Source organism: Amblyomma maculatum, chromosome 2, assembly GCF_055883805.1.
Source record: "Amblyomma maculatum isolate TAMU_Amacu chromosome 2, ASM5588380v1, whole genome shotgun sequence".
In the NCBI taxonomy this organism is placed as follows: domain Eukaryota; kingdom Metazoa; phylum Arthropoda; class Arachnida; order Ixodida; family Ixodidae; genus Amblyomma; species Amblyomma maculatum.
This window is the reverse complement of record NC_139345.1, coordinates 101134782-101156666: the sequence shown is the minus strand read 5'-3', so window position 1 is coordinate 101156666 and position 21885 is coordinate 101134782. Positions and strand designations below refer to the sequence as shown.

At 43.2% G+C, this 21885-nt stretch overlaps 1 protein-coding gene across 2 annotated transcripts; it reads right to left on the bottom strand.

Moving 5' to 3' along the window:
- Positions 1-373: 373 nt before the first annotated feature.
- On the bottom strand, positions 374-21805 carry Mpi (mannose phosphate isomerase). Of its 2 annotated transcripts, XM_084594893.1 has the most exons (8): positions 21645-21805; positions 19881-20014; positions 18400-18591; positions 16887-17028; positions 13090-13245; positions 5958-6128; positions 2252-2454; positions 374-1785 (listed from the first exon to the last, which is right to left on the bottom strand). In XM_084594893.1, the coding sequence occupies exons 1-8, from the start codon at positions 21652-21654 to the stop codon at positions 1594-1596; spliced, it is 1200 nt and encodes a 399-aa protein (XP_084451019.1). In that variant the 5' UTR covers positions 21655-21805; the 3' UTR covers positions 374-1593. The 2 variants fall into 2 exon arrangements, with proteins under 2 accessions (XP_084451019.1, XP_084451020.1); XM_084594894.1 differs by lacking the exons at positions 19881-20014; positions 21645-21805 and adding an exon at positions 18667-18769.
- Positions 21806-21885: the final 80 nt, after the last annotated feature.

Below are 21885 nucleotides of genomic sequence, written 5' to 3'. Positions count from 1 at the left end.
TAAAAGCCATTTCTGAAACGTAGTTCAGGAAGAGGTATTCAGGCTCATCAGTATTAAATTAGAAAATTGTGTTCAACATTCCTAAGCAATATACGGGTTTTGTGGAGTGCTGCAGGTTAGTTTAGATCATCCAGGATTTTTTAATATTCATCAACGTTGCACAGCACATAGCCGCCTTTTGCATTCTACCTTCACCAAACTGCGGTTAGATTTAGTTGCTTAGTCATACATCCATACTTTTGCTTGATGAAGCTTTAGGCTTCACTATATCAAAATATAAAACTTAAGCAAGCATACCTTTGTACCCTTGAACTGCACTACAAAATGTCTGAAGTAGCAACAGAATTTATCATTTAGAAGCAAAACAACCAAGTCTTCACATAAAACCATTTTATTGCTTGGTTGGAAAAAAATGTGGCCTCTTTTAAACAGCTATCAACCACAACAACACCGATTCTAATCCACACGAGCGGTATCCGATACCTTGCTCACTAGATGTTCACAAATAAGTGAATATTAAAACCTACTATAGTAGTCAATTCTTTGATAAGTCACTTCCAAGAGGTGCACAGGACTAGGAAGCTAAGGTGAGTATTGCAACAAAAACATAAAAAAAAATAATCCAATGAAACAAACAAACAAAAAATCGTTAAAATTTGTGGAACACTTGAACTCTACCTTTAAAGCTACAACACGTCAGCATTAATGGCTGTCTGTGGCTCCTTTTGCGGATCATTGTATATGCACTTCCGCTACTCACCTAGTTACTAGTCTCTTATTTGTACCTCTGTTGTTTGTATCTCTGAACCACTCCTATAAGTTAGGGTTGGCAGAGACTGTCGATACAAAAGGCCTAAGTTTGAAGCCTCTGCACGTTTGGAAAGGCCATGAGCCACAGATCAGTGGCTGCAAGCCCTTAGCAACATGGCGCACATGATTTGCAAGTTGCTGACCCTACACCCTCCCCAGACTACCATTACTTTATGGTTTCTTTAAAAAGACCTGGCAACACTATTTAATAAAGTTGTTACATGTGTAGAATGTTGAAATGCACTGCTTCATAACTATTTTCCTGCAAAAAAATGCTCAATGCATTATTGTTGAAGCATAGTTGCCAGAGCTCAAAATTCTGATCTCTAGTCACTTTTTAGATTTTCGAAGGTTGATGTTCCTCTATCAACCTCTACCACCTGACTCTACAGCCAGGCTGCCAGAACATGCAGAAACTGGGGTGACGGGGCCCACTCGTTGCAGTCCTGGTAGCAGCTAATGATTTCAGAAAGAATCGAATCAATAGTCATCCCTAAACCCATATACACAGATCCATGTACAAATGAGGGTGTGAGCTTGAAAAGCTCACACGAGAGAGCTCATCAACTCGTGAGCAAAAATGAGGGTTCTCTGCTGCATGGCTCTGGTGCTCATGACAACACATCCCAGTAATATTGCGAAGGTGACATTACGCAAAAGGAGTCTCGAAGGGCCCCTTAAGCAATTATCGTAACAAAAGGTTATGCTCCTTGAGGTGCAATTCATTGCCGATAAAGAAACAACTAAGCATCTTCAAAAATTCATTGGTCGTAGATTCCAAGGTCACACAGGGCTGAACGCTTGGTAGATGCACATTGTGCTAGTTGCAGTAATGGTGAGGCCCTTTTCTGCGGCCAGGAACAGGATGCTACCCTTGTGCACGGGGAGAGTGCCCATGTTGCCTTTGCCCTCTATCACCAACAGAATACTTGCCGAGCCGATGCTCTTGAGCGAGAAGCTGGTGTTGGGCATGACCTGTAAAGCATGAGCAGCGGACACAAAACTTGTTTCTTGAAACTATGACAGAATATAATGCAAAAGCAGTGAATGTCAACAACCATGTCAAAAAAATGAAATGGCCACTCTCAGCACAAGAGTTTCCATCTACATGAACAACAAACTTATTGTCAGTCATTCCAAGCATACCTAGAAAGCAGCTATCACAAATGAAACCCACAAATTTCACTGAACGACGTAGCCTACTTCTCATGCTTTTTAACGAGTCTCCTCTTACCAGTACAACTCTCTATGCTAACTGCACAGAGAACTTGAGTTACACGTAACACACTTCAGGCTCCTAAAGTAAAATCTAGACATAAACATATAGTTCTTTAGGGTTTCAAACAAGGCACAAGCCAAGCCAATGGAACTGAGATTAACAGACATTTCAACTAGAAATGGCCGTAAATGCAGCGCTTTCTACACAAAACTGGTGACACACCTTGATCATGCTGACGGCAAAGTCCGAGATAGGAGGCGAGAAGCAGCAAGTTTCCATGTTGGTAGACACTGCGGGGAACCGCACCTGCCTCAAAGGAACTGAGTTATAGCTCAACATGGAGCACAGCGTCTCCACGTCCTTGTGCTTAGGCGTGAGACCTGCCCGCACCACATTGTCCGAGCACGCCATGCATTCCACGCAGTCTGCATGTTTGAAAAGAAGCGATGGAAAGCCCGAGACAAACTCGTTAGAGGAGCCCTCAAGTTCTTTTCAAATGGAGTGAGGGTAACCACCCTCCTTCCCTGTCTGTTAACATACGGGCCAACTGCAGCTGATGCTCTATTTTGAACATAAAGGAAGCCAAAAATTTGTTCAAGTTAACGGGAGCTTTTGTCAGTAAACCCTATGCTGACGAAATGAAGGAATATTTCAATTAAGCGAGTTGCAAGGAATTCCACAGCAAAAATACTCTTGGCACAGGAGAGGAGCTTAAATCTAAACTTTACAAGTGCTTGCGATTTCAGTAAAATGGAGGACTCGGCTTGTACCTTCTTCCTGCTTGTGTGTACTCCTGGTGCGCTCATCCTTAATTATTGCTTTAAATTTTCTATGCCTATCTCAGTGTCCATCCCTTGATTAGTACTTTTAAAATACTACCCCAGTTTAATATGTCACAATGGGCAGGCAGCAGCAAGATAACTTCTTCACAACTGCAAAAACTAATGCCAATGGAAGCAGAGTGGCAGAGAAAGCAAACCAAGCAAGCCTGGCAAGTTGCACACATTAATCAACAGTAATTGGCTTACGAAATGTAAAAGAAAAATGAAATGAAGGAAGAAAATACAAATCCCAGCCATGTGATAGATCACTGTAACACTTTGCAGTGCCAATGAATTCAAGTAACTTCCAGCACAGCAGGACCAATGACAGGGAAAAATCTTTGAAGCACTAAGAGACACCTTCTTATTGCTGTTAACTCGCATGGCACAAACTGACCTTGAAAGTTCTTGCCGTAAGCAATTCAACAAGTGATGTTCTTTCATGTTCTACAGACATATAGCAGTATGCATAGAAGGTGTTTTTGGGTCCATTTAAAGTGTTTGGGCTTCACAACTGGCTGCTTCCATAAACAGGAAACTTAGCTGCTCAGCATAATCAATTGTTCTTGCCCCGCCGGGGTGGTGCAGTGGTAAGACGCCCGACTACTGTGCCGGAGTTTCCGGGTTTGATTCCGACCACGGCGGCTGCGCGTTTCGATGGAGGCGAAACGAAGTGGCGTCCGTGTGCTGTGCGATGTCAGCGCACGTTAAAGATCCCCAGGTGGTCGAAATTAATCCGTAGCCCTCCACTACGACTCCCCTTTCTCTCTTTCCACTTTCATTCCCACCTTCATCCCTTCCCTTACGGCGCGGTTCAGGTGTCCACAGCACAAGTGTGACAGATACTGCGCCTTTCCCTTCCTGCGAGCCAATTATTATTATTATCAATTGTTCTTTTTGTTTCCAGTCGTACAAACTTGCGCATTTACTAGACTTGTAAAGCAGTGCTAGCTATGTAAATTTGCAAGGAGCTCAAGGACGCCCTCTTGTCAATCAACAGAAATGGCAAGAAGTGCTGGGGGGGTTTGGTTGTTGTCCTTGAGCCTAATCTGCATAAGGATTTTGCCCTAGACATGCAACAAGGGTGCAGAAATAAAAAAGAAAAGGTTACACAATTTGCCTTTCACTCTTTCTCTAAGTATTCCTTTCTATGTTTTCCCATGGGCATTTGCCCACTTTCAATAAGCAATCATGGCTGCTTGTAACAAACTTGCTCTCTCTATGATGATTTTAAACAGCAGCCCGGCAGTTGTATGCAAAGTGTGGGTGCCAAAATCTGCAGCATTCTGCACTAGTAATACTACTACAGGAAAATCCCATGTATGACTGAATAACGCGAACAAGATACAGCAGCATATTCTACTCACTGAACACATCAAAATGCCATGTTCAAAGAAAAACGTACGGTCCCTCTCAGATGCCACCAACAACCCATTCGCACATTTACAAATTCTTCAATTCTTCACTGGCTTAAGTCATAAGCCACAATTCACTGCAATTGAAACATGGCCAATGATCACCACAATGATGCCTCAACAAATACACCAGAAAAGTTCTGATCATGTTCTCAAAGCACCTTTATTCAGTTCTTGTTCCTGGGTGCACCCCTGACAACCAATCATATCAGAAGCCATTGGCACCAGCATTGGATAATTAGTATATAGTGGAGTGGCTGTGAAAGCTGATCAATAACCCACATTTTTCCAAGTAACAGAAGCAGCCAGAAATTAGTGCACTGAGCAGCTTGGTAGAGTCACCATCCATCCGTTTGGTTCCTTTCCGATACCAAGAGAGATAACTAGATATACTTTGCATATGTCACTAAATTTCCACCAATGTCCTGAAAATTAAAAAAAAAAAAAAGGCCATGGTACCGCCACTTAACACTGGCTACACCCTACACCATTCTTTCATGAACAAAAAATGTGACACATTCCTCAGTTATTCCTCGTCATATACCACTGCAAATGAATAAAATGTCCTCCAGTTACCACAAGGCAATTTCGATTAGATCAAGCTGCATCGAATGTGTCAAGCAATCTATTAACTGATCAAATACTGTACACTGCAAGGCTATCTGCTGCATAAGCTATCTCGAAATTGATTCTAGCCAGATCTTGCATACTGAAAAGCCTGCCATATACAGTCAGAACTTGATTTAAGAAGTTGAGGGGAGCCGTATATTATTTTGTTAAATCGGGAACTCCATTAAATCGAGGGAGGCAATTCTCGGTCACCTAACCCGATTCAATCGATAATTATGTGGTGTAGCGGCCTCAAGGAAGTACCGCGGCATGATATTTGCGAAGCACAAATTCGATGAAAATGAAGTTGCATTTTGAAAGGACACAACAGTGCAACTTATACGAAGAACCAGAGAAGCTGTACTGTTATGTCTTTCGAAATGAAATAACAGCAATTGCCCACTATCCTATACCGATAGCTAGCCCGTATGAAAAGAAGCAAAGGAAATTGTATGTCGGCAAGAAGGGTGCCAAGGGACTACAAGCTTCTTTCCTATCAAGTCGCTGATCTTTCCTTACTTGTAGTTTGTAAGCAAGAACAGCATGGATTTTTTGTGTGTTCCTCCGACAGACTGTTGCAGCAGATCAAGGACATCCACAACTTGACCCGGTGTCAGCATGCGGCACCGCTGCCGACACCGGGATGACAGGCAGGCTTTTTACGGTTTGCAAAATCTCCTGAATTGAGATCAATAAATCTCCCATTTTTCAAGAAGTTTTTCCACAATGTTACCGTGGCTAGCAGTCAACAGATGTCTGAGCGTTTTCAACAAAATAGACCACAACTATAATTTTTGCCTTCATTTTTCCACAAAATGTTCGTTAAATCGGGACAGATAGTGAAATTTGTTTCGTTACTTCGAGTTATTCAAAGCATTAGACCATATGGGCGTCTGACGGGGGACTGGAATATATTCGTCAAATTGAGACTTTCTTTAAATCGTGTTCTGACTGTATCACTGCTTCATTCTTCTCTTTCAAGGTATAATTTCAACATTCATTGTGATTTCCAGGAAAGTTCTGCGCAAAGTGCACTTATTCTGAATGTGGACGTGCACAAGAAAAGGGCAAATAATGGCTTACCGCCATAGATGTAGGCATGTGGCTCGTTTGCCGCTAGGAAAAGGGCTTCTCCAGGTTGTAGCTTGACGTAGTTGAGGAAGAAGATGACAAAGCAGCCAATATCACTGGGGTAGGTTTCGTTCACCCGAAGGAACACGTTCACCAGCTCATTAGGAAGACCTACTGCCTCCACTGAAAATCCAACAGAAGCAGAACGAAGGAAAGGCATGTGTAGTGCAAAACAGGCACACCTGGATCACTAAGATGTTAACTCAAGCCGGTCTAGATGGCTCATGATGTCCGCACTAGTTATATTTAACTGCGCCAATTATTTCTAGGATGGCAAAAACCACAATAGGGTCAGTGTGCTGTGCAATGTCAGTGCACATTAAAGATCCCGAAGTGGTCAAAATTACTCCGGAGCCCTCCACTACGGTACCCCTTTCTCTCTTTCCACTTTCACTTCCACCTTCCTCCCTTCCCTTATGGCACAGTTCAGGTGTCCACAGAACTAGTGTAACAGATACTGCACCTTTCCTTTCCTGTGAACCAATTATTATTATCATCATCATCATCATCCTTATTATTATTACACAAAAAGGCTACACAAATGGGCCACAGTAATAGACCACAATGACAGGCTTTACCAATAAGCTACATATGGTTGTGCTGCATATGCTGGGAGCAGAAAATAAAAAAGTGAGCCTGCTTCTAGGCCTTCACGAAGGCCTTCAGTTCTTTCTTTAGTTACTACTGAAATGGTGTTTCAAATTTGACCTTTTTTTTTTTTTTTTTTTGCATCAAGGGGACACATATTGAAAAATGAAAATTTTCTTGCAAAAAAATTAGTTTGATTAGTCTGACTGTTTCAGCAACTTTCATCACTTCCTGTTCACCAAAGAGAAGGTCAGAGCCAGTAACGACAAGCAAACCATCAAAAAGCTCAGTTAAAGCCTTCACAGTGACTACAAGAGGTGCAAATCTGGCTCATTTTCAAGAGCGTGACACGTCAAATGGCAGCATTAACCGCAGTAAGACTTCTGCAACCTGGCAGGCCTATGCTTTTAATGATAATGTTAAAGGCTCCGCTGTCCAGAGAATCTGACATCGACACTGGCATAGTTGTGAGTGCAAAATCCCGGCTATGCCTCAGGCAGGCGGTAGTTGGCAGGTGACATGGCCAGGTGCTGAATGATCAATGCGTTGTACGACGTCACAAGACGTGACATGCTCCGGCTCCGACTTTCATTGAAGCTCCTGCCTACTTGGGCAGCTCTTTTGAGCTGAGAATTAAACCCTCTGGAACCATTCAATCCCAAGTCGGACACTCTACTCCTAGGACACTCAGGCACGCTAGTGAGGTCTGGATGGTTGAAGCAGAGCTCTTTATCTATGGCATGGTGGTCCTTCACATAATGTGCTAGCTTATATTTGTACGCTAAAATATATGTGTGAGATAATAGTAGCACAAATTAAGATTTCGTGATTAAGCGAGTAGAATAAAGAGCTGTTTAGGAAATTTCGTTACTGCTTTTATTTCGTTTTCAGGGTTTTCATGGACAAATAGTTTTAGTAGCCAACAACGCAGTAGTAAATTAATCCCATGGGAATAAAAATATGTCTGTGCTCATTGCTTTCACTAGACTCAATCCCGAAGCTCTGCGGTGGCCAATAAAAATACTATAATCCGTGAAGATACCCAAAGCAATATTAATTAATGCTTTCGCACAACGCAAAAATAATATTTGGTAAAACCACTACATATCTGCGGCAAGCATGACCAAAAGAACAGGCCCAAAGCAAATGGACCATGCTCACAAGATCACTCCGAGTACCACTCCACCAACAGCTATAGCCTGAACTGCCTGAAAAGCATTCCATGCGTAGGCTGAATCCTCCTACTCTCTACGAAAAAAAAGGTGGGAGGAGGAAGTTTCACTCGATCTTAATATGGAAATCGGCCACGCAGGAAAATAATTTGAAATTTAAAAGAACTCCCAAAAAGTACAGACAGAGTTCTCAACATAAAAATATGAGTTGAGAATTCTCTTTAGTGCACCTTTAGTGCTATTACATCAGCAATATATTTAAGACATAAAATGTTTTAAATATTCAGTCGCCATCTACTGAAAGTTATGCCCCAGATATAAAATTGTTTCAAATGGAGCATGCAAGGAGAATGACATTATTCTGCTCAGTTTAACATCACTTGAACTTGGGCGAGATGGTGCACACCTGTTGGTAAGAGGAACAAGCGCTAAAAAGACACTCATGGAAGGAAGAAAAAGATAGGACAGGCGCTAACTCTCATCTGTTTTATTTGCAGCCACGCCAGCAAATATATACGAAGGTGAAGACATGCACAGTAATAGAAGCGACATCAAACCCACCGAAGGTTCACAAAACACGCTCAAGATATTTGACCTCTGCCCTCAAAAGCCTTACCAATGTATCACTGACACACTCTCGCCCACTCTTCCTTATATGAAAAGCTTCTAACAGTTCACATGCTGTCTTGCCATGGCCCCTACACAGTATCTTAATCTCACTCAGGCTTCTAACAGTTCACATGCCGTCTTGCCACGGCCCCTACACAGTATCTCAATCTCACTCAGCCATGGCTGCAATTAGCACAATGCTCAGCCACATTTGTGCCTACACCCCTTATCGCCCGCAAATGTGTGTCAGTGATACATCGGTAAGGCTTTTGAGGGCAGAGGTAAAATATCTTGAACGTGTTTTGTGAACCTCCAGTGGGTTTGATGTCGCTTCTGTTACAGCGCATGTCTTCACCTTCGTACGTATATATTTACTGGCGTGGCTGCAAATAAAACAAATGAAAGTTAGCGCCTGTCCCATTTTTTTTTTCCTTCTGTGTGTGTCTTTTGAGCGCTTGTTCCCCTTACCAACTGCTCAGCTGTGGACAATAAAAATAAGAAAAATAATTTCACATTGCTCCATCATGCCTGCCGCAATGTCCGGCAGCTGCACAGGCATGCACTGTTTTTCATGCAGGCATGCTATTTAGAATAAAAAGCATCAAGCTGTCTTGGAACTAAAAATGGATTTGGAAAGAACAGATCAACAATCTTCTTTCACCAAGTATTAGTACTCAAAGAAAAAGTTTTTAATGAGCAGGTACCATTGATCAAGCTATTACAGCATAAAAAGAAAAGAAGTTATTGAATCAGCATGCAGCAAATAATATTAGCCCCACATTGTGAGCAATTTTGGTTTTGATAGCAACCAGCATGTCCACTGCTTGATGGAAGAGATCACACGAGCTCAAAAACAACCTGAACAGATCACTGACACATCAACTACATGGCAGTGCCTGAAATAAGCATTCAGAATTGGGCCAGTCTCAGCTACCAGTGGCTACTGACTAAGAGCTACACTCTGTCAAAGGAGAAAACATCAAAACTGTGCTTTTCAGATTATGAAACTATGGAAGCCAGGGCATGGTGTCACAGTGGTACCACTGACGTAGCGCTGTTGAGCATTTGGAAGCATTGGTCTACTAACTTACATGCCACATCAGAGTGAGGGGCTCCACATCCCCACTATTTGCTAGCAAAGATCCATTAGCCATCACAGGCTAGGTTAGGTTGGTTTTTACTGTATGCAAGGAAACTGATGCGAAGCCATTCATAGATGTCACGAAAAGTTGGCGATGACTTAGCTCAGCTAGGCCAGGATTTATGTAGCAAGAGCTACGCTTAGCTGGTTTATCAAATTTGGTTTAGGTTTGGTTTAACTATACTGGTTAAGCAATTAAAGACACAATTGCGTATCGGTGCATTGGCTGCCAGCCGAATGGTGTGTTCCGTCATCCGGTGTGTCTTCTTCGCATTTTATAATTCTTCCCAATGTCCTTGTTCCTGTAAGGGTTTGGCATCTGCTTGACGTACCTGTCGCTCCGCATCTTGACATAGCCGCTTGATGAGATGTTCTGCCCGCTCTTCAGACGTCTCCAAAGCATGCCTAGCCCTTCGAGCTTCATTCTTACGCTGACGGGCCTCTTCAAGCCGAGCAACGATTTTGGGGTCGTCCAAAGCAGATTCTCGCAGCCGAAGAAAATGCCATGAGCAGTACACGCACGCACCGTTAACTTCTTCACGCACAAAGCACTTCGCTAGCAAAGCACATACCCTCAGGGTTTTTTATACATCAAGGTCCGTAGCTAGACGCAGCTGCAAATCACATGTGGAATGGCGCAGCTGGTTGCCATGGTAACGGTGCATGCTCGGCGGTGAGGCGTAATGTCATGCATCAGTGTAGCGGTGAAGACTAGTGTGGTAAAGCGGCAGAACACCTGCGCAGCGGGTTGTCATGGTAACGGCGCATGCGCACTTCTGGCTCCAGCTAACCACGTGAAACTCGGCTCTGACTAGCGTAGTGCAGCTCTCACTAGAAAAGTGCCACATCAAGGCTATCATGACGGTTTAGTGTCACCTCCATCACTGCCGTCAATATGCAAATCACAAGACACCTTGCCCTCACACTCAGCCTAGTTGCCAGAAGCAAGCCTCCATTTGTGTTATTGTCTGAACTCCATCAATAGCACTTCCATCTACAAGCAGAACTGTGAAGTCATACAACCAAAAGTATGTTAATTACTAAACCTTTGGCTGCTCATACTGAAAAATTAGATGTGGTTTAACTCTGGTTAACCCTGGAAGCGAAAGCTTTTTTTGCCTGCTACATTGTTCCCCTATCATGCCTTATTAGTGTAGGGTGCTACATTATTAAGGACACTTAAGCTCATCCCTTAAGAGTATGACGCGAGCGTAAGCTACCAGCTCACATATAAAGTCCCGCTTTAAGCAAGCTGTATGGACGTGCCTGTGTGTCCTAGGGGTAACGTAAATGCAAAGGGTTCTGGCAGGCTGATTCTGATATCACCCTACTATATGAAAGGAGCGACCCGAGTTGGCAGCTCCTGCCCGTGGCATAAAGGTAACATGAATTGAAATATCATGGCAGGCTGATTTTAATGTCACCCTCATATATGAAAGGAGAGGCTCGAGTTGGCGCTCTTTCAGGCACCCACCGACACTGACGGTGAAGGCTCGAGTTGGCTGCCGTAGTGAAGCTTCCACTTCAAAAGGCTAAGATAAATTCTAAGCAACTTGTGACTGCATATAAATAGCCCGGTATAACACCAAAAAAACAAATACACCCATGCCCTCGTAAACAATAATATTCGCCAAAAAAAAAAAAAAGAAAACGAGAATACTTGTCTGAAATAAACACAAAAAAATCTCCGGATTTTTAAAAAGTAAGAAATTAGAACTCCAACCCCTATTCAAGCACAATATTCTTCAAAGCAGCACAAAGGATGACAACACTAAAGACAAGCAGGTGCTGAGAGGTTTTGCTAGCTTCAGTCCACTTTTTATCTCTCATTCCTCAAGCTGCTTTCCAGAACTTCCTCCACAGCCCTAACCCAAGTTTTATTAAAACCATTCCTCGTACAGGGTCATCCACTCTTAGCTTGTACACAGTGAACGCTTTCAAAATGCCATTTGCATCTGACTCTCGGCCATGAACTGAAGTTAAGTGGCAGGCGATGCGAAACATCATCTCCAGGTCCATCGGTGCTTACCTCACTTTCCTTCAATACGCGATTGCGTTGGGCACAGTGGCACTTTGAAGACAGCTACTGTGTTCAAACCAAGAGAGGACAACCCTACACATTGGACGCAGTTCTATTTCCAGAATCTAAGCAAAGGTTCTCTATCGACTCCACTAGCAGCAATTGTTTGTCTTCAGTGAACTTCTGTCTCTCGTCCAGGGATCGTGTTCGAGCATTCACAGTGAGCTGACGGGGAGAAGCAGCAGAGGTGACATAAGCGCTGGGCAGGCATGACACCTCTGCAGCATTGCTTTTCACCAAAATAAAAAAGAAGACAAAATGCAATGATGAAAGCTGGTGAATATCCAGTGCAGGCTGAACTATTATGAAGTGTCCTCCTCATCAGGGTCCAAATGAAGTGCTAATGTCGCCTTGGTGTGCCACAAGCCTTGTCTTTTGGATTTCCAAAGTGTCCATGGTTCCATGTTGCCTAACAATACAAAATTATTAGCAAAGTTCTTAACTCAGGCATTCCCCATTTAAGATGGCAGTTTGCTGGGCCTATGAGTACAACGCTTGACTGGCAAAAAGTGTGGGGGACACTTAAGCTCGGTCTTTAAAAGTATTGAGCAACGGCGTATGCTACCACTCGACATATAAAGATCCACTTTAACCAAGCTGTATGAACGTGCCTGCATGGCCTAGGGGCAACGTGTCTCACTCGAAATGCAAGGGTTCTGGCAGGCTGATTCCGAAATCAGCCTCCAATATGAAAGGAGAGGCCAGAGTTGGCAGCCTCTGACAAACGTAACGGCAGACTACCCCACATCCAGTGCACGGCGATATGCAGCTGCCAGCTACTACTTGTCAGTGCCATGCTCGTGATTTTTCACTCACAACACTGACGCAGGTTTTTCTGGTGAACAGGGCCTTTAACAACACTGTGTTAAAATCCGCTAAGCACAATAAAGGCCACAAAGAAAGACACAAAGAATGGAACGAAAGGAGGTTACATCAAATAGCATTTCATTTGCTATCCAGTGCCAAGGAGGCAAGGATGCAATGAATGAAATGAAAACAGAGGAAAGGGAAATACACATGATGGGCACACTTATGGATAAAGGACAACACTGTACAGTGACAGAGGTATTAGACAAATAAGTCTGAAAAAGCAGCGGCCCCTTGAGACTTAGTGAGCCAACCAGTGGTAAGCTTAATTTTCAAGCATCATTTTACAGGCCAGTTGTGCATACATTCAGATATTGTGGAGATGGGGTGCATCATGTCTAAGAACTGTGCTAGTGGCTACCGATATAGAATATGAAAAACATTACCCAAAGCATTAATCTAATAAAACTCTCGGCAGTTGCATTCCAACCCCCATTCACACTTCTTGACATTGCCTACAGAGTTTGCTGCTTCACCACCTTGGAGAGAAAGACACCTCTAAGGACGTCACTACGCAGTAGTCAGAGTCACCACTGCACGGATGTTAAAACACCAACCAAACAGCTAATCTATCTTCCTGCTCAAACCTAAAGGACTCAGCCATCAATGTTAGTGAACATTTCTTACCATTTTTCCGGAGTCTTTCGGCCAGTTTCTTAAGCTGCGGGAGAAAGACATCAGGTGGGGCAGTGATAACAGCCCGAAACAAGGTCTGCAGATCCTCCTTGGACGCCAGCGGCCGGTCCATCAGCTTCCCGAGCAACTCTCGCAGCTCAGGCAATCCTAGATTTCGCAGGAGTTGTAGATCAAAGCCAAAAAAAATCTACAATCAGATATGACACTCCACACAACTGATTAATATATTACTGCAAGCGAATCCATTAACTTTTTATATGCCTCATCAATATGCAAGAGATTTCTACAGTTGCGTAAGTTTCCGTATAGTATACTAGCACTTCTATCATTAACCCCCTCATGATTTTTCTTAGTATACCTTTCTCTTCTTTCGGCAACTTCAGAACAGCGAGAACATTTTTGTGCCATGACATAAGCTCGGAAAATTTGATAAAATAACAGGCACTGCAAGCTGCATCGGTGAACTTAGCGGCAAATGCGACAAAACCCATCCATTGCAACCATTCTGAAGAAGCTGCATGTTTCATCTTCTGATCACGTCCTTTAATTGTGCTTGTCACGGCGAGGGCACCAACTAGCCTAACTTCCATGTTCACCACAGGATGCAGCTTCAAATGGTCACATAAAGCAGTATGCTCATAGAAAGTGGTCTACCTGAAACTGAAACTCTAATACTGCATGCAAGTAGAGGGTTGATGGCAGAACAGAGGATAAAAAAAAGGAGAGGACACGGGCGCACAGGGTATTGTTTGTTTGACATTTGTTCCATCTTTGCCACCTAAGTGCACACCTATTCCACAGTTGTGAATCAACTAGCTCCCTGCCCCAAGAAAAAATTTCTATTTATCACAAAGGTAACATGAAAATAAAGCAATACTAATTATTTCTGCTTAAAGGAACCCAAACAACCTTTTCAATGCCATCATCATGCTACCCAAGAACAGTGGCGCAATGAAGACAACACGGAGAAAGAATACGACAGGGGTGCACACTACCAACTGCTAATGCAAGCACAATAACCCAAACTTCCTCCTTCACACCCAAGCACATAATTACATTAATCTCACAAACCCTTCTATCACCATCGAAGAAAGCTCTACACCCATAATTTTTTCTTTTAAAAATTTACCAAACATCTAATAAAAAGTAGTGTCCAACCAACAAACCAACTCAAAATTTGCTAATTTATTTGGAAGAAAAAGTTCATTGGTGCAGAGCCTTACTCGCTTGGGTGTGAAGGAGGAAGTTTGACTTATTGTGTTTGTCCAGTTAGTGTGCGTCTGTGTTGTGTTCTCTCTTTGTATTGTCTTCATTGTGCCGCTGTTCCTGAGTATCATACGCACCGACTAACCCCACAATCTGTTATTTCGAGGTAGCTATCATCATGCACCGAACATACTCAAGTTCAACAAAATGAGCAAGGCATGGCATAGTATGGAGGCTTTAGTGCATGGAAGCTGCAGAATCTTTGCCTCAGTCATAAATTAAAGCTTTTGACTTCCTCTGCCGGTGAATAATAATGTTGCCAAGGTGGCTTTCGGTAATTGTGTATCTCAATGACATTGTCGCTGTGGAGCCTCCCCTCCATTCTGGTCCGTCGCGCCAAGTTTGAAAGCCATGTGGCATTTCATTTCTTCGCGAATCAATTTCTAACTTCTGCCACTTTCACGATCTAAGTTCTGAATAATTTGTTATAGGCAAAACTGCATTTGAACATTACCTGGAGGTTGCTGTCAACTCCTCACTTGCTGAATAAAAATTTTCAGGCTTGTATTTGGCCATTTCATACATATCAAGAATGAAGTCGTTGCCAGCAGTTAATATTTAAGCCATTTAAAGTGTGTGTTGAAATTTTTTCGGCATCACCTGTGATGAAGTTCCTGCATAGGGCAAAGCGCGCCGCTTCCAGCTATCCATCCCACTTTAAATTCTGTTTGCAGCTTCTGCTGCTTCAAAATGCTTTTACTTGCTGTTTTCAAGAATGGCTAGTCAAAACAGAAAGACAGGACTCCGAGGAATATAATCGGACCATCAAATTGAAATCCTCATAAAGAAGCCTCCAGACTTGCCCTTCCAAAGGGCACAAAAACTTGGGAATAGAGGCTCTTTAAACGTACCACACAAACTGCAATGTAAGGTTTTGGCGGCTATAGGAGTAGGCTCACTTAGAAGGGGAGGTGACAGCAGTCATTGCTGTCATCCTCACTTCGAAGTTCTCGGGAGGGGGGGGGGGGGGGGGGGTAAGCAAAAAGCAAAAAACTAAAAAACTAAGTTTTTGCTGCAAATTTGCAATGTTCCGTGGCATACAGACCCAGGTCTGAAATATCACGGCTGTCTCACTTGATCAGTGTGAGCATCAGGTATAGGCACATAATTTGCAGAAAAATGCAGCAGGGGTATCATAAGTGACACCCCAGTTGCAGAGTATGTTTAGCGCTTAGGAAAGGTATTTACTGCATATTAGACCACAAAAGGTAAATAATTAGAAGAATGATATTGGGATGAAGTGCATTTGCCAAGTTTTTCCACATCATAAATGGGAGCTCACCAGTATCCCTGAAGAGGAAAGTATATAACAGCTGTATTCTACCGACACCTACCTACGGGGCAGAAACGTGGAGGCCAATGAAAACGACTCAACTTAATTTGAGGACATCGCAGAGAGTTATGAAATGGCAAATGATAGGTGCAACATGAAAAGGCAGGAAGCACACAGAGTGGGTCAGGAAACAAATGCGAGTTACTCACATTCCAGCTAAAATCAAGAAGAATAAGAAGGCATGGGCAGGGCATGTAATGTGAAGGCAAGATAAGCCATAGTCACTAAGCTTAACAGATTGGACTCCAAGGGAAGGAAAGCATAGCAAAGGCAGAAAAAAGTTAAATCGGCAAGCGAGATTACAAAGTTTGTAGGAATGTGTGGATGCAGCCAACACAGAGCGGGGTGAATTGGAGGGTTATAGCAGAGGCCTTTGTTCTGCAGGGGTTGTAGTCAAACTGCTGCTGCTGATGATGGCGATGAGGTTCAAGCACTGTTAAACCAACATTGTTCTTGTCATTGCCCCATTTTCAGGATTCATAGACTCCACCTGACAATGAGCCCTCAGTGTGTGGATGGTCTACCAGTAGACACCTGCACAAGACCAGTTGGTGCTCTACTGGGACCATCTGAGCCAGCAGCAAACCCAAATGCTTCCTTCTGGAACCGAATGAAACCATTAAAAACCAGCAGATTTCCATCAAGAAACCTTCACCAGGGTTGGCTCGTCTTCCAACTTAACTGTGGCAGAGCACACGCATTTGTCCTTTTCTCTGCTATGTTTGACATCAAACGATTTATGCGCCACCCCTCCACCACAGGATTGCCCACCTCATATCTATGCCCTCTCTTCCACACTGCACTGCGGGGATGCAATACCCACAGTTGCTATGCCTAACTTTCCGCCAAGGCAGTGCTATGCGAGACACAGGCAAAGAGATCGACTTTTGCGCTGAGTTGAGGTTTCGCGCTAAAAACAAGACCTTTCTTAATGAAGGCATTGGCAACCCAGTGAGGTTTAGTTTCAAAGCGCAATACAGAATAACAAAGCACTAAATTGGTGAGATAGAGGGGCCTGCCTGAGATGTTCGACTCAGCCAAACTAAATGACAAGCATAGTTTTGTTTCTGCACTTCTGTGCCATCAGTTTAGATCTACGCCACAAAAAACGCTGGAAAAAAAAATTTTAAAGCAATGAATCAAGGCAGGTTATGCAGCAGCCAGGGATAGCCAGGGCTGGCATGATTACCTTTTAACAGGTGTGAGATCTCATGCAGAGGACGGAAGTTGCAAAAGGCTTCGAACTCTGTGAGGGCAATAGCAATTTCTGGCTTGTGGTTTGAGTCCGGGTACAAGTCGGGGTTGGCCTCGTGAAGTTTCTTGGCCAAAACCTGTTTCACCGAAACAGATGAGCAGAGATGCATTGTCTTTGTCGATATGTCAACAGGCAAATTATTAGGCTTCATATGCTGGGGTCTTATGGTGAGGTAACATCCACTGTTTCCACCGGAATATCCCTAAGCTTGCTTTATATGTGTGCTCTCTCTCTCTCTCTCTCTCAACCACATCTGGTGTAGAATGGGAGACAAATGAAAGAGATATATGGCCTTCACTGGATCTAACATTTGATGACGACAACTGGGATGAATGCATAAGCAATTGGCTCAAATAGTTATAGAAGTTCTGCGGCTCACTGCCAAATAAAACAAAGAAATAAAAGTAGCTAGTACCTCACCTTTACTAATTCGGCCAATCATAAGGTATAATATCCAGGCGCTAAATAAATAAAGACTGTGAACCAAAAAACAGATCTAAGAGACACCAGCAGCTAAAAGCAGGAACTGCGACATATATTTTGCGAGTCAGTGAACTAGGATATCCTGTTACGATTCATACAAAATGAAAAGTCAAAACTCGATTTAACGAACTTAAGGGGAGCCACGAATTATTTCGCTATATCGAGAACTTCGTTAAATTGAGTTGAATATTTCTCGATCATATAATTCGATACATTCCATTATATGGTGTAGTGGTGCCCAGAAAGCAACCGTGGCTTCATATTGGCAAAGCGTAATTGCGCCAACAATGAAATTGCAGCCCGCGGAAACAACCAACATCACTAATGCAACAAGAGGAGCCCCGAAGGCCTATTACTTTATATTTTCTTGCGTACGCTTTGTAGTCAAAAACCACATGAACTGCCCTAAAGATTGAAGTGTGTCCAGCACAGTTTTCAGCCCCTCGTGTGTTGTGGCAAACTGCTGCATTAGATAAAGGGCATCCACCACTTCACCCCCCATCTGGTGAATCCAATTCAAAATTATAAATCTCATTTGGCAAGGCGCAATTCGGCAAGGAGAGAAGAAGAGGCACTCCACGATGTTAGAGCCGGCAATAAATAAATTTTTGGCCGTTCTCTACAAAAACTTTAACTCTTTTCACCTTCATTTTTACACAAGATTCATTAAATCGAGACAGATGATGAAACTGATTTCATTCTTTCGAGTTACTCAAAGTATTGCACCTTACGCCTGAAGAGGAATCGGGATATTTTCGTTAAATCAAGTTTTGACTGTAAAATCAAATTTTCTTTTTTCGGTTTTCTGTCTACAGTCCAAATTGTTTTTGCATCTCACTCATACAGCTGCAGTTTGATTAGGTGCTTTAAGCTTTCTTGCACCAAACTATGTATTAGTGATGATTACAGTTAAGCTGCTCTGGGTGTCGTCAGACATCTCAGATAAATGAAACGCGACACATACCTTGGTAGGATGTGCTTGTATGGACAGTGGAGCACCAACCGAGAGTACCTTGAAGAGGAATGGTAGCTGTGAGCCAAAAATGGCTCGAACAGTGCCACCAAGACACTCGGGGTGCTCCGTAATGTATGAAGCCAGCGTCTTGTCCGTGCCTCGAATTTTGCTCGGGCACGAAGGATGTGTGCCCATCCATAGCTGCAGGGCATAAAAATGTAAGGTCCACTAGGGATGGCATCATGCAAAAACTAATAAAAAAACCACACTTTATACCTCAGCTATGCCATTTTAAGGCAATGCCTGCTGTTGAGACAGGCAAGGAGATGGCTGTTTCTATTTAGATGCATGCCAGCTTATTTGTCTTTCTGTGCTGCTACTGGCATCCTGATTCATAGCCGTGCCTGGTCTGAAAACATTGAGAGGCATTCAGAAGAGAGCAATGTAATACCGTGTAGTAGCACGCACCACTGGCAATACATCCTTGCCAAAAGTGGGAGTAGTAATAAAATGTTTACAGTGAGTAGTTTCTTTGGTCCAAAGTGGTGTTTTGCAGAGACACTCAGGCAACGAGTTTGGAATCAGTGCTGTGCATGCTGACTATGCTAGATACTTTAGTGATGTGGCAATCTTTTCTTTTTCTGAATTTCATGCCATGACCGGGAATCAGTTCACTAAGCTTTCTAGGTGACACTTCTTGATAGTAGACACCCGCGTTACTTGCATCTATTGCTAGATTTGTTGTTGATCTCCTGCACCCTGAAATCCGCATACACTCAATGAGGTTCATGCAGCATACACGCATGAACTGTTCTTTATTAACCTGCATCGTTTCATCGAATACAAGTACAACCACTTCGGAGAACAGAGAATGGAGGAAAATGCTCTACACACGTCCGGCTATTTCCGTGAGCTAGAGGGAACCGAGTGCCGACACGCCAGTGTGCCTCCAACCAATCAGTGCCTAACCATGTCACCTGCCAGTTACCACCTGCCAGAGGCATGCTCACAATTTTTCGGGGTGTGAGGCTTGAAACAGTCGGCACTGAAGCTGCCGGGCGATAGTTATGCCGTAGAGAACTAACCATGAAGCGTCAAAAATATTCCACATGACTCCACCTAGAAAAGTTTACTATCTCGCTCTCCATGGTTGTGCTGACGTTTGCTTGGCAAAAAAAAATGTTTACTACCGAAAGAGTTGTATTTAAAAATAGAAACTTTCTCCTCCTACCACTCAATTCAAACTCATCAAGTCAGTAATGAAAGGAGCTTCATCACAAAGCCTATGATACAAAACAAAATATCTTTATGCCATCGCAGTTTGCTTTAGGAAGAGGCCGGTGGCGCTCAGTAATAAAATATCCCTTTTTGGCCTTTTCTAACTTATGAGAGGTCAATTTTTAGTGACTGTTGCTAAAAAGCAGCAATAAACTGATACAGGCCAGCTTCAAAATGTCCTCAACGCCCTTAAACAGTTCCGCCCCAATCACCTCGGCATACGTGGTGGATTCCTCAATAGAAGTCAGGTGGTTCCCCTTGAGAGCCAGCTCTGCGACCAGACTGGAGGGCCCCCTTTTGCCCCAGTGGTACTTCTGCACGGTGCAGACCAGCTCCAACAGCCCAGCTGCAACAATGCAATTACATTCATGTTGCAGTTAGGGACAAACAAAGCACGGTACTACCAAACAAGAACTGCAAGGAACTTATTGCATTTACCTAGGCTCTGCAAACAGCACACCAGATAGCAAAATAAAGATCAAACTGTGACCATGTAGTCTCTAGAGATACTTCTAGAGAAATTAGTGCAGCCACACGGACGCACAAGCTAACTGAACACCAATCGTCTCCCTAGAACACAGCACCTGCTGTAGGACTTGGCTCTCTTTTCTTCGCAGTGCACTGCTTATACACTCTGAGCAAGTGTGACTGTGTTGGCACGGAAATGCCAGTCTAAATTGATCCCAATTTTGATAGCCTTGTTAAGTAAATAAGAGCAACAACCTAACTGACTGGAAAAAAAAAATTAATAGCCTGAGTTGCTTTCAGATATAAGCTAGACTAAACTAGTAGTCTTCAGTTTGTTTCTTTTTGGAGAAAGAAAAGCAAGTGCAGTATCTGCCTCACTTCTAAGTGGACACCACCCCAAGTGCCCAAGTGGACATAAAAGCATCAGAAAATTAGTGCTTTTGTGCTAATCATGACTGATCGGCTCCAGCCAGTTCAAATGCAAGAGCATGAAATGCTTTACTGTAGCATTTGTTCTGTGCTTGGGTTCCTCAGTGTCAATCAACTACTGAGGTCGAAGTAGTGGGCTCACAAGCAAGACCTATGCTCCAGCGTTGTTTTTTCAGTCACAGGAAGTTGCAAAGAGATGCTGCAAAACCTCCCGTTTTTTACTATTTTTAATGAGGTGCTTTACTTTCCGAAGCAACTCGTGCTATGAAGCATACTGTAGCAGAGGTCTCTCGACAAATGAGATCACTTGGAGATGTTTAGCTAAAAGAAACCACCTTCATAGTGCCCACATCCTCATATTGGCTGAAATATATTATATATCTCAACTGCGACCGATTCCTTTATTGTTGCGATGAGAAAATTTCATACTGGAGGTCATGAATCTTAGTTATTCTGCATTCAATACTTAATCTAAGGCAGTGTGCGTTATCCTGATTAGCACCTTCCGAGGTGCAGTTTGCAATGTACTGGCAGAAAAATTAACTATGAGTGGTATTCTTGTTAAAGCTGTATGCTGAAGGTACACAAGATATCCCTGCCCATAAAGGTCAAATATAGTTATGACAAGTATTTACTGAACAATGCAATAAAAAAATGTAGTACAACTGAGACACTTCATTTTGTATAGCAGTCAACATGCAATCCGCCACGTTGCCTATTTCTGTTCCTTTGCCGAGTGTGAAAATAGAAGACGGACTTTCTATTGCACACAAAGCTTCCAGTGCTTCTTTCTGCTCTAATCGTGAATTTCTTGCTATTTTACCAGGCGTGTGCTTTTGCGCTCGCACGCGCGAGCTTGCTAAAGCGTCTATGTATTGCTAAAGCGAAGTTAGCCTCACTGGTTGCAAAACACAATTGAACGCCGCGGTCTCAAATGCGTGCGATCGCCACAGGAGGGAAGTGATCGCGCTTCGTGAAAACGTAGATAGTCCAAAACGTATTTCAAATCAAAGCAATTACACGCGCTGCACATGATAAGCGCTGTATGTCACATACGGAGATGTATACATAAAGCATACCTTCAGCCATAATACCGTGCAAAAGATAGCACCACGTCGTTTTACTTTCGCATCGCTTGGACAAGTGTGCAAACTGTGCGTGCGTGCAAACCTCAGTGCAAACTACGTCAAGGGCGCCCCTAGCCCAATCAGCTGTTAACCGTGTGGGTCTATGAAAGACAAAGACGCTTAAACGGAAAATCGAAAAATGTTTTGATTTTCGGCAAACTGTTGAGTTGCTTTGGTTACTCCATTCTCATTA